General features: G+C 50.1%; 1 protein-coding gene across 1 annotated transcript; it reads left to right on the forward strand.

The window, feature by feature from the left end:
• Positions 1–1,762: 1,762 nt before the first annotated feature.
• On the forward strand, positions 1,763–12,565 carry SLC16A8 (solute carrier family 16 member 8). Its single transcript, XM_050932287.1, has 4 exons — positions 1,763–2,005; positions 2,690–2,833; positions 4,229–5,098; positions 9,356–12,565. The coding sequence occupies exons 1-4, from the start codon at positions 1,777–1,779 to the stop codon at positions 9,745–9,747; spliced, it is 1,635 nt and encodes a 544-aa protein (XP_050788244.1). The 5' UTR covers positions 1,763–1,776; the 3' UTR covers positions 9,748–12,565.
• The last annotated feature ends 72 nt before the right edge of the window (positions 12,566–12,637 follow it).

The following is a 12,637-nucleotide window of genomic DNA, read 5'->3' on the forward strand; positions in this document are numbered from 1 at the left end:
GTATGTGCTGAGCCTGGCTCAGAAACCTGATTAGTGACAATTGGCCCAAAGCCAATGGTGCCTTCTCACGCAAATCAGTCTTACAGTGCATTGTGGGTATAGCAGTGTCCCGTACCATAGGACCACAGGCAATCTCGCCATTTCGGCTGGTGTGATGCATAGTCCTTACTCAAGTGGTGATTGCAGACACCTAGCCCTATTTTTAGTTGTGCCATATGGACCTGCTGACAGCCTACACCATAACCTATTTAGTTGTGTAACACCAGCTCTTCGCCCCCTGGGGGGAATTAGTAACCTCACAAAACTACTGAGGCTGGTTCGTGCTGGAGCTGGAGAAGAAGGGGCTGCTCTCCAAATTGGACTCTTAAAGAACCTTACAAATATGATCACTGATAACACCCTTGTGATAAAGGGGCTGAAAGAGACTCTCTGTTATGCAGAGAGAGGGGAGATGACTAGCTCAAGGTCACCCAAACAGAGTCTGCACCAGAGCTGGGGATAGAGCTTAGATCTCCTACTTCCCCGTCCTGTGCCTTGTCAAGTGAGAACCTTGTTGGCTCATATGGCACTCCCAGATCATAATGAAGGCTGGGACTTCCCAGGACTGACTGAGGCAGGGAATGGAGACATCATCACAGAGTGAACTGTCCATCCAATATACTGCAGCCAGTGACACTGGAGTGGGGAGAGGTGTTTCGGGAGGGGAAACCTGCATTGTCAGGAGAGGAAAGCAGCATGGCAAGCTGTGAGCTAAGCCTGAGGAAATCCACCTGTTCCCTGGAACCTGTCATACCATGTGCTATCCATGCCCTGGCCAGGAGTGAGAGAGTGCTGTGTTAGCAGTTATAGCCAAAGCATAGAGTCTGTTCCTGCAGAGACATGGGGTGACCAGGAGAGAGGCTGTGGCCTCCCCGTGCTGATGTTACATGCTCCTGGGGTCCATCATGCTCAGCACTGAGAAGGGCCCGATGGGCGCCCTGGCACAGACTGCAGAAGTGAGAAAAACAAACCCAGACTGGCCAGTGGGAGCAAAATTCTTGGCCAGCTTAAGGCTTTTGAGGGAAAGTCACAAGACAGCCCCCCCGTCCCCCTCCCTAATGCCCCGCCTTTGTTCTGGCCATACCATATAGGTACAGAGCCCTAATCTCTCTGGCATGCAAATACCCTACAGCTCTAGCTTGCACACACCCCTTCAAAAATTTGTCTCCTCGACAGCTCAAAAAGAGGGTGCGTGGCGGGGGTTGAGGGCGGATTGTCTGCAGTGTGCTTGCAGGGAGCATGCATGGTGTTATATAGCATGTCTAGGCCCCAACCCAAACTAGAGCCCTGTTGTGCTAGGCACTGTGCAAACACAGCTTGAGAGACAGACCCTGAAGAGCGTTAGCCTAACTAGACAAGGCAGCCAACCAATGGGAGGGGAACCAGGCATAGAGGAGAGATGAAGGGACAGGCCCAAGGTCACCCAACAGGTCAGTGGCAAAGAGCTTGGAATAGCTTCAGGTCTCCTGCCTTCCACTCCAGTGCATTAGCCACTAGCCCACGCTGCAGCACCATGTGACGAGGGGACAGAGGTCAGAGACAGTGGGAGTAAATATTGGCACAAGTGAATGTCAACAGGCAATGGTGAAGCGCTGGGCAGAAGGCTGGAACTGCCATTGTAACCATGTGTCCTGTATGCTCTTCTCCTCCTGCAGCTCTTGGAGATCTGTGTCCACTGCACCCCCCCCCCATTCCCAACTCCCACTTGGCATTGGGTCCCCTCCCCCAAATTAGGAAATGGGGAGGTCTGACCCAGAGGAGTGCCAGTCGCCGGCTTCAGTGAAGCCCCCAGATGGTGGCTGGGGCTGGATAGTGCTGCTGGGCTGCTTTGTGATCACTGGCTTCTCCTACGCCTTTCCGAAGGCAGTGAGCGTCTACTTCAAGGAGCTCATGCATGACTTCCACGTGGGCTACAGCGACACAGCTTGGATCTCGTCCATCATGCTGGCCATGCTGTATGGCACGGGTGAGAACGCTAGCGTGAGCCCGGCCCCCTTCCAACAATCCCCCACCTTAGCCCTCCCCTGCTCAGACACGTACCCGGCACTGAGTGGACGCCTCCTGTGGTCTTTATCTGTTTCTTTATGCTTCCCAACCCTCCTCTGCACTAAAACCAAATGGGAAGGTGGGGCAGGGTGACAGAGACCTCTGTCCCCAGCACCCCTTCCAGAAGGGGGATGAGCATGTAATGTTGCTGGTTTATGTCCCCATGTCCCCCATGCCTCAGACACCCCCTATGACTCTGTTGGCATCCTGAAGTGCTCTTTGCCTGCTCGTCAGCTCCATTCCTTGGTCAGCCAGAGCGCCGGGGGTGGGGGAGGGGTGTCCCTCTCTCCCCTTTAGCTGCCCTCACTGAAACGGAGCGTAGCTGTCTCCATATTACACCAAATCTCTTTTTGCCCCATGGAGAGACGGCATCAAAGCCAGGTCTCCCTTGTGGCAGCGTGGAGCCAGGGCTACTCTGTCTGGACCCTAGAGCTGACTGACAGTCGACCTCCAGAGCAGAGCTGATGGTGAGGGAGGGCGCTTTCCTTTGGCCTCAGCATTCTGCATTCACGTGCTGCAGGCGTGTGGAGCAGTCTCTCAGTTGTAGCTGCCCTAATGCCTTGTTTTCTCTGGTTCTCACTCTGGCTGCTTGACTTCCATTCAGGGCCTGTGAGCAGCATCATGGTGAACCAGTTTGGGTGCCGGCCTGTGATGCTTGTCGGTGGGCTCCTGGCGTCATCCGGTATGATCCTAGCCTCCTTCACCACCAACATTATTGAGCTGTACCTGACCGCGGGCATGCTGACAGGTGAGAGTCTTACGGAGGGGAGAGCACTGCAGCTGTGGGAGTGCACCTGTCGGATCCCAGCAGCTTGAGGCCGGGGGGTGGATGACATAGGCAGAGATAGAGACAGAAGGGACATAGATGATGTCTAACTACCACAGTGACTGGAGATGTGTATATATGAAGGCAGATAGGGGAGGGAGAGATTGGGGGGGGGCGGGGCATAGAGAGGCCTTGTCTGTGCTTCCACTGGATCTGTGTGAGCAAGACACATGCTTAAATGCAGTTTAGGCTTGCAAGCTGCTACCTGAGGGAAACAAGGCAGAGCCAGGAGTTGTGAGGAACACTGGCAGGGATGATGGAGAAATAAAGGGGTCTAAGTCCATGGAAGGATTACATGGCCATAGGGGAGAGAAGTGGAGCCTGTACAGCTTCATGACATGGTTTCCCCCCCACACCCCCCTTTGCTCTGGAGAAACAGAGTTTGGTTGCTAAGGGAAGAGGATTTTTCTCCTTACTGTGGATGTGCTCAGGGAGCTGACGTGGCTGTTGGGAGGACAGCCTGCCATGGCAGCAGCTTTATGGCACTGGCTCTTGAGGCTGGAGGAGGCAAGAGGAGGGGTCCGGGCAGTGACTGAGACTTCTGCCTGCCTCCATCTGGAGCTGCAGAGATGGAATCAGAGCTGGCCCAGGGATCTCAGTGTCCAGGACCCTTGTTCTCTGGCTGGCAAAGGCTGAGAGCACTGTGAGGACGATCTGCTCAGAACTCAGTGATTGGCAGAAGAAACACCTTAAGGTCTGGCTCATCAATTGATTTAGCAAGATTGGATGGGCTAGAGAGGGAACTCCACCCAGCCGTCTTCATAGAGGCAGAATCACTGGGGCATGGGGTGGGGGGAAACCACTGAGCTCTGAGGGGGCACGTGGGAAGAGACACATGCACTAGGAGGAAGAAGAACCCATAGTAACAGAAAAAAAAACCCTGGTCCATTTAATATTTTCTCTTTGGGATGCAATCTGACAATGGAACAGCCTGAGATGAGGGTCACAGTGGGACTGATCAAGAGTTTAAAGGGTAATAGCGCAAGTAAGGTGATAGTGGAGCAGTCCTGATACAGGCTCTCAGGAGAGGCCTGCCAGTTAGAACGGGGTAGCCAAAGGCAGGTGGCAGTGGGAGGGTCCCAGTGCAATGTAAGCTCTCTGGGACCTGGCCCTGCCTCTGCCTATGAGTTTCATACAGTAAGTCATGTGGGAGAGTCTAAGACTCAGGAAGAGAACTGAACTACATGAGAGGATCTTTGGGCTAGGCATGTGCAAGCAGAATCTCTGAGAGGTTTGCATTTGTTGTGGTCCTCTTGTCTTTGTTGTCTCACACCCATTACTGTCTCCATCTCCTCCTTCTCCTACCCCTGCCCATAGGTCTAGGTATGGCTCTGAACTTCCAGCCCTCCCTGATCATGCTGGGCACCTACTTTGACAAACGTAGACCTCTGGCCAATGGGCTTGCTGCAGCTGGGAGCCCTGTTTTCCTCTCTGCCCTCTCTCCGCTGGGTCAGGTCTTGCTCGAAAAGTTTGGCTGGCGAGGGGGATTCCTCATCATGGGGGGTTTGCTGCTCAATTGCTGCACCTGTGGAGCAGTCATGAGACCTCTCGAGGCAGGCATGAAGCGGAAGATGGAGAGAGTTCAGGACAAATATGAAGCCAAGGAGATGCTGCCCATTGGGGAAAGGGCAGAGGAGGCCATAAGCACCATGGATGGAGCCAAAAAGTCAAAGAAAACCAAGAAGCAGCAGCAGCCCAGGAAAGGGAAGAAGCTATTGGATTTTTCTATCTTCTCCAACCGGGGGTTTGTCATTTACTCCATTGCTAAGTTCATCATGGTCTTGGGTCTCTTTGTGCCCCCCATATTGCTGGTCAACTATGCCAAAGACATAGGAGTGCCAGACACAGACGCTGCCTTCCTGCTGTCCATCATTGGCTTCATAGACATCTTTGCCCGCCCTTCCTGTGGGATGCTAGCCGGGCTGAAGTGGATGCGTCCCCATGTCGCCTACTTATTCAGCTTTGCTATGCTCTTCAATGGCCTGACAGACATCTGCAGCGCCAGCGCTAACACCTACACGGCACTGGTCATCTTCTGTGTCTTCTTTGGCATCTCCTATGGCATGGTGGGTGCATTGCAGTTTGAGGTGCTCATGGCCATTGTTGGATCCCAGAAGTTCTCCAGTGCCATTGGGCTGGTCCTGCTCATTGAAGCCATTGCTGTGCTCATTGGGCCACCCTCAGCAGGTATGTTTGTGCTTGAGAGAAATGTCGGTCACCCAGCTGCCCTCCTGGCCTGACACTGGGACTCTTGACCAACAGGGTAACACTAATGGTTAAGTCCTCTCAAGAATTTGGAAGCATCCAGACATTTTAACTGCATATTTCTAGCCCTAACTTTTGATTGGTGGAATGGTATCCATAGTCATCCAATAGCATCGTAGATATCAGGGCGGGGCGAGGTGGCATCAGTACCTGGCATCTGAAGGGTTCATGAGGCTGCACCTCTTTAATTCCTTGAGGGAGAGGACATCTAAGCAGATTACTGAAGAACTGAAGGGAGTTGAACAGTTCAACTTCTATTTTTAGAGAGGAATGAATGAGGGACTATTTCATTGCCTCTGTTTGCACAAGTGGGGGGAAAAGGTACCCCTGCTTTATTATGTGTGTGCGGGTATATACACTTCTCTCTCTCTCTTTTTTTTTAAATCAGTTTTTCACAAAATATACAAAACACTGAGCTGGTTTTTCATTTCAATTGTCCCTATAAAAAAAGACCATCTGAAATGAAGAATCTGAGTCCAACCCAATGCACAACAAAACTGATATAACCGGTGTGCTGAGAGATTCTTTTTGTGAATTCTAGTAATTTTGCTCATAAAAAATTAGCAGCTACGAGCATTTAGTTAGGGCTACCTATAGTGGGATCTACCCCTGCGTCCCTTTATCCTGACCAACAGCACCCCCTGCTATTGCTTTGCGTGGGTAAGAAGAGAAGGTTATGTTGTTTTTAAAGCCTGGCAAAAACTGCAAAAAGCATTTGTGAACATTAATGTGACTAAAACCAGCAGCTTCTCATTTGTATTCACAGCCCGTCTGCTGTGTTGCTGTGCATATTCATGAGCGTGACTATTTTTGTTTGCAGAAAGCACAAGTCTCATGAATGTTTGGAGCAATACATCCCTGCCAGAATCGTGCACAGGGCTATCTCCAAATCTCTTTTAGAGAGAAGATTCAAAGTCTTTCATTCAATAAGGGAGTGGAGAAGGGGTGTACAGTGAACAATTTGTACAGTGGGGGTGCGAAGAGCCATTGAACCAAACAGTAAACCCTGGTTATGGTGGAAACCACTTCAAGCCAGCAGGTAGGGCAGCACCCCTAGTTCCAGCATCTATGGAGTGGCAATAATATGTAACTAATAGTGAATAGTTTGTTCCCTTCGAAGGGAGTAAAGTGTCTGAAGAACGTGACCAGTTCTTGTCAAAGTCTATTTGTGGATAACATGCAAACAGGAAAACAAGGGCAAATTCATTAAATAATTTATTTGCTGAGGTGTCTCTGGTGTATTATAGGTAAATGCCTACCAGGGCCCAGACTGACACTCACTTTGCTCCTTTCCTTAAGCCAAAATTTGAACCCATATCTCCAGCCATGACATGGCAGTGCATGAAACACAGCATGAATGAGCTCCTCTCCATGCTGTGCCAACCATCCCAATGCCATGCTGAATCACAGAGGATTAGGTTTGGAAGAGACCTCAGGAGGTCATCTAGTCCAATCCCCTGCTCAAAGCAGGACCAACGCCAACTAAAGCATCGCAGCTAGGGCTTTGTCAAGCCAGGCCTTAAAAACTTGTAAGGATGGAGATTCCACCACCTCCCTAGGTAGTCCATTCCAGTGCTTCACCGCCCTTCTCATGAAATAGTGTTTCCTTACATCCAACCTAGACCTCCCACACTGCAACTTGAGACCATTACTCCTTGTTCTGTCATCTGCCACCACTGAAAACAGCCGAGCTCCATCCTCTTTAGAACTCCTGTTCAGATAGTTGAAGGCTGCTAGCAAATTCCCCCTCGCTCTTCTCTTCTGCGGACTAAATAAGCCCAGTTCCCTGAGCCTCTCCTCACAAGTCATGTGCCACAGCTCCCTAATCATTTCCATTGGCCTCCGCTGGACTCTCTCCAATTTGTCCACATCCCTTCTGTAGTGGGGGACCAAAACTGAATGCAATACTCGAGGTGTGGCCTCACCAATAACGAATAGAGGGGAATAGTAACTTCCCTCAATCTGCTGGCAATGATCCTACTAATGCAGCCTAATATGCCACTGGCCTTCTTGGCAACAAGGGCACACTGCTGACTCATATCCAGCTTCTTGTCCATAGTAAACCCTCCACTAGCACAGAGGCTCCCAAAATGGGGTCCCCAGCCCTTGGGGATCCATCCCTTGAGCCAGGGTCAGAATATGCCAGAACAGCATTCCCGCATTTTTGCTGCACGGAGGACATCATTTTTGTTCTCCAGATGGCATCCTCCACACAGCATGACCTCTTACACACCATGCATGAGCGCTCAAACTGGCCGGGTGTTCTAGTCACACCAGAATGATTGGGGTTGAGGACACTTAGTAAGATGCCAAAGGGGTCGTTTGGGAACCACTGCACTACAGCCTCTGAAGGCATAAGCAAGGGAGATTTAGGTTGGACATTAGGAAAAGCTTTCTGTCAGGAAGGTTAAGCACTGGATCAAATTACCTAGGGAGGCTGTGGAATCTGTCACTGGAGGTTTTTAAGAGCAGGTTGGACAAACACCTGTCAGGGATGGTCTAGATAATACTTAGTCCTGCCTCAGAGCAGGGGACTGGGCTAGATGACCTCTTGCGGTTCCCTCCACTCCTACACTATGATTGTAGGGAGGAGAGGACCAGACCTATGGCTTAAGTTGGGTCACTGTGAGAACCCTCACTAACAACAACAGTACCTGGCTCCTCTTCGCTGATCCAAACAGGAACATGCTTAGTTCCCTTCGCAGGGGGAGTAGCAGGCCCAAGCAGGCGGACACTGGCCCACTTCAGGGAGAGTTCTGAAATAGCTTGTGAGACAGAGGTAATGATTCATGGGGCTTCATGAAGCAGCTGTGGTGGCAGGGGAAGGGGACATTAGCTCAGTATTGCTGGTGGGCCTGTCAGAATCCAGAGCTTGGTGCTATGACAGCCAAAAACGCAAAGGGGGGAGAAATAGGCCTTTACTGAATATTGTGTGCAACACCGGAGCAGCTTCTTTCAAGGAAGGAACATGGGAGAAATGGCAACAGAAAGAAAAGGGAAGAAGGAGACCATGAGGGGATCTGAACAGCCTGGAGAGGGAGAGATGCTTTGTCTCCTCTCCATTTATGCACAGAGTTTAAGGCCAGAAGGGACAGGTCTAATCTGACCTGTATAACACTGGTTTGAGATCCTCACCCAGTTACCCCTGAACTGAGACCAATAACATATGCTTCCGGAAAGGCATCCAGTCGTGATTCGAAGAGGGTTACGGTTATTTGGGTAAGTCAATACAGAATGGTGGAGAGGGACAAGGACAATAGAGGCATGAGAGAGGGACCTGGGATACTGCAGTAATGAAGCTGGGACCATCTTTATACGTTGAGAGCAGTTTGTTTGTAAAATAGGATAACCAGGGAATAGCTGTCACCGTAACCTTGGCAGAATGGAACTGTGGCTAAGCTTATGTGTTCAGCCTATGCCAAGCAGAACAGAATCTAGCCCATGGTGACTGGCAGCTGTAGGGGCCTGAAGGTGGGGGAAGCTTGAGTCTGTTGGTAAACGCAGTTGATCTGACTCAAGGGAGCAGAAGCTGAGTGGGAAGAAAGTAAGTGTCACTTTGCTTGGCATAACCCTGCTTAGCCGCTGCTTGGTCTGCAGGGCTTGCTGTGTGTTAAGATTTACCCCCTACTAATCCCTACTCTTTACCCAGCCTGCAGTCACATGTAGGGTCCAACCACGCACACAGAACAATCCTGACTTTTGCAGAGTTATGCCATGAGCCCTAACTTGTGGAACTATTCAAAGACCCCCCAATATTGGTTTCAAGCATTATGCCACAGCCTTGCATGTGATTCCATTGCCTCTTCTGAGTCGTCATACAGTGATGTTGGGAAGATGGACTGGAGCTGTGTCAGACCACATCAGCATGGTGTCACAATTACTTAACACTTACAGAACAAAGGCAAATTAGTAGCTACAAGCAGTGTCACAGACTCACCTCTTGGATCACATCCCATTTGTTTTTCTCAGCCAACACAGAATGGCTTTCTGTTGTATATTGTCCAGGGTTTTGTCAAGTGTAATTCTGAATATCCCAATAAGCCTGGTTCAGTCTCTTTCCTTAGGAAATTATTCCCCAGCCACAGAGAGCTCATTGAGGTGCTGATCTCAGCAACTTCCATGTCATTGGAAAAGACTTGCTGACAGTCTAACACTAATTATTTCTCATTTGACTATCAGGACGCTTGGTGGATGCATTCAAGAACTATGCAATCATCTTCTACCTGGCTGGCTCAGAGGTTGTACTCTCCTCCCTCTTCCTGGCCACGGCCACCTATTGCTGCCTGAATCAAGAGAAGAAGACACCCCAGCTAGAGAAGACCCCTTCGGTAGGGGGTGGCAGTGATACCGAAGAGGCAGAGTCAGATGCGCAGGAAGTGGAGGATCATGCTGCTGACAACCACCACCTGTCCCACAGCACCAACACTGCTGTCGTCATGACCAGTGATGCGGTGAACCACATAGCAGAGGACCATAGTGCAGATGGGGTTGAGCAGCCTGCGGATGAGGGGGCAGTGCTAGTCCCAGGTGAATGCAACTCTGGCCAGACAGTGGAGAGAGAGAGATTTTAGCAAGTGAAAAGCCAGGACTAAGAGCCAATGCTAAAGTGTGTGACTGGCCTGGCTTGGAGACAAGTATTTGGGGGAGGGAATAGGGGTTGAAGGGGGAGAGTGTGCTGGGGAAGAAGCTGTTGGGTGGGCGGGGGGGGGGGGGAGCTGCAAGGAATTTTTCCATATATAATGTCTGTGTAACGGTATACTGCAAGTACACTGATGTATTCAACACAGGCTCAAAGACACTGAAAACCAGCCTCCCCTACAAACTGTCCCTGGGAAATATTTTTAAACAGCAGCAGAGGCAGCCAGAGAACTTTACTTTTCCCTCTGCACTATCACCCTAAGAGAGAGTTAGGGGCTCTCTATGATCATATCTGCTACTACTTATTCAGTCTTCAATGCCTCTCCTAATCTGCCACGGCTGTCAGGACAGACTCCGCTTCATAGACTGCAGAAGAGGCCACACTATGAACCTGGCTGGAGGGAGGTTGGTTTAGGCTGTCATGGAAGCAGCCGATGGTGTAGGGAAAAACAGCTAGAGGGCAGCTACAGGAATTGCCATACTTCATGTCACTCTCTCTGACCTGGCCTCCAACCACAACCAATGCCTTAGAGAAAGGTAGGGCCTTCCCCTTCCTAGGCAATACTAAAAGTGAGGGGAAGAGACTTCATTCTGACCCCAGCTTGAGATTATCTGAGGGAGTGGCAGGCCAAAAGCAAGGTGGTTGTGATGCTTCATGGGCAAGGAGGAGGAACTGGGGGGAAAGCTCTAGTTAAGGGCACAAAGCAAAGAAACAGTCCAACTAAATGCCATTAGCTAACAACTGCCCTAACACTAAAAAACATACCATGTCCCAAGGGATTATCCATGTGGCAGCAATGGTGTGTGTGTTAGTTAACTAAAAGAAAACCCCTTATATAAAGGAATCAATGTTCAGGCAGAACAAGCAGCAGCCACAGGATGCAATGAATGAGGGGGTTTGGGCAAGCAGTAAATCAGGCTTAAGAGATGGATTTCTGGATTCTAAGAGAACAACCTTCCCTCGCATGCTGAAACCACACTTAATCCGCTTTAGAACTGGGTCTACTATGACACTCCTAGCCAAAGCCCTTCCTTCCAGTTTCCTGAATTACTTCACCTCAAACACCCCGTGCCAACACCTCAAGGGACCTATTACAACACCAAGGGATCAGAATCCAGAGGGCTGTACGGCAGGGATCGCAAGGGCTGCAGAACAGGCATTTCACTTCAGGTCACTGGCTTGAATATGAACTAGGGACTAGTCATTAGAGACATTACTGATAGCCCAGCTAAATGGAATTTGGTGGGGGGGGGGGGCGGGGAGAGAGAAGGTCGCACTCCAGCTGCTACTACACAAGTGGTATTGATTTGCTGCAATAAGGACAGTTTTTAAAATGAGACAAGACCTCAATGAGCCAGGGGGCTTGCAACCAAGATGTGGCCCCTCCATCCAGGACTCAGCTGAGACAGAGGAGGCGGAGGTGAGGGAGCAAAGAGCACTGTAGCAACCCCCCTCTGTCTTTGTAGGAGGCTCCGCTTGTAACTTGCAACCAGCACTGTATTCACATTAAAATTTATCTGAACTCCCAAATAAATCTGACCATTTTTGGAGCATCAAGATTAGTTAGTTCCTTAGAGTATATTCTCTGTGGCTTTGTTCAATCTTGTACTTTTAAGTGACTCGAGAGATGGAGCCTCCACCACATCTTCTGGGAAACTAATCCAGTCTACAGGGACCTCACTAGTAGTAAAGGATTCCAACTATCCAGGCAACATTTTCCTTTATTCAGTTTCATCTCATGAAGTCTAGTTATATAACGCGGTGGTCAGAGTCTGTCTCCCAACATAGGCAGCACAAAGCTGTAGCTGGGCAGGCCTCTTTTGTAATGGGAACTCAGCAGGAGGGAGAGCTACTCCACACTGGCCTCAGCATAGGGGACTGGCCAGGGAAAAAGGTTGCCACTAGAGCATCTCCGGGGGATATGGGCAGCTTGTTGTAACTTACAACAGCCTTCAGGCTACTCTAAGTCCCAGGAGCAGAGCAGTTTCCCCGACCCCCCCAGGGGCCACGAAGATGGTATAAAGCTACCTCTGCCACGTTCCCTTCCAAGATGCACTGAATATGGCTTATCATAGCTCAGGACCTGGACTGCACTCAATACTTCTTCTCCAACAGCGTTTTCCTATATACATTTGGTCCCTCAAGGTCCTTGATTACTGTGGTTGCTCTTGTCCAACTCCCATTCAAACAGTGTCACCCTGGCCGCTAGAACCCCTCAGGAGGACAAAGCATGAGGAGTGCTTTTTAAAAGAAAAGTTGGTGCCATCATATTGCACTGTAACACTCCAAATGGGATGCTAAGAAGCCTGCCCTGTGATCTCTGCCAGTCAGAATTCAGAGCTTAGGGAGAGAGTGTGTGGCCAGAGCTGGTGAAATGTGGTTTGCTGGAGCTCCATCAGTGACATTTTCCATTCCTATAAGCTCTCTCTTTGACACAGCTGGCAGCTTCTGCTCACAAGGTCAGGACTTATTGCTAGCTCAGGCTTGAGGGGTGGCAGCTGAGTCTGTGGTTAGAACCTACCACTGGAATAGCAAGGGATGCTGCAGGACACGATTGAGGTGGACTACTGTGTTCTGCAAGGATGTGTTCACCCTCTAAGCCAAGCCATAGCACACTTAGGAACATAGGACTCCCTGTGTAAATAGCCTTATGTAGCATGTACATCACAAAGCACGGTACAGTGATGGCCACCATAATTCTGTTCAAGGAGTTAATATTCCCCTTAAGACAAAAGGAACATAGCCTTATGCACAACCTTCATGTCCCACCTCAGGTCCCAGAGGGATGAGGAGAAGCGAACAGATCACGAAAAAGCCAGTGA

Source organism: Gopherus flavomarginatus, chromosome 1 (genome assembly GCF_025201925.1).
Source record: "Gopherus flavomarginatus isolate rGopFla2 chromosome 1, rGopFla2.mat.asm, whole genome shotgun sequence".
NCBI classification, from domain to species: Eukaryota; Metazoa; Chordata; order Testudines; family Testudinidae; genus Gopherus; species Gopherus flavomarginatus.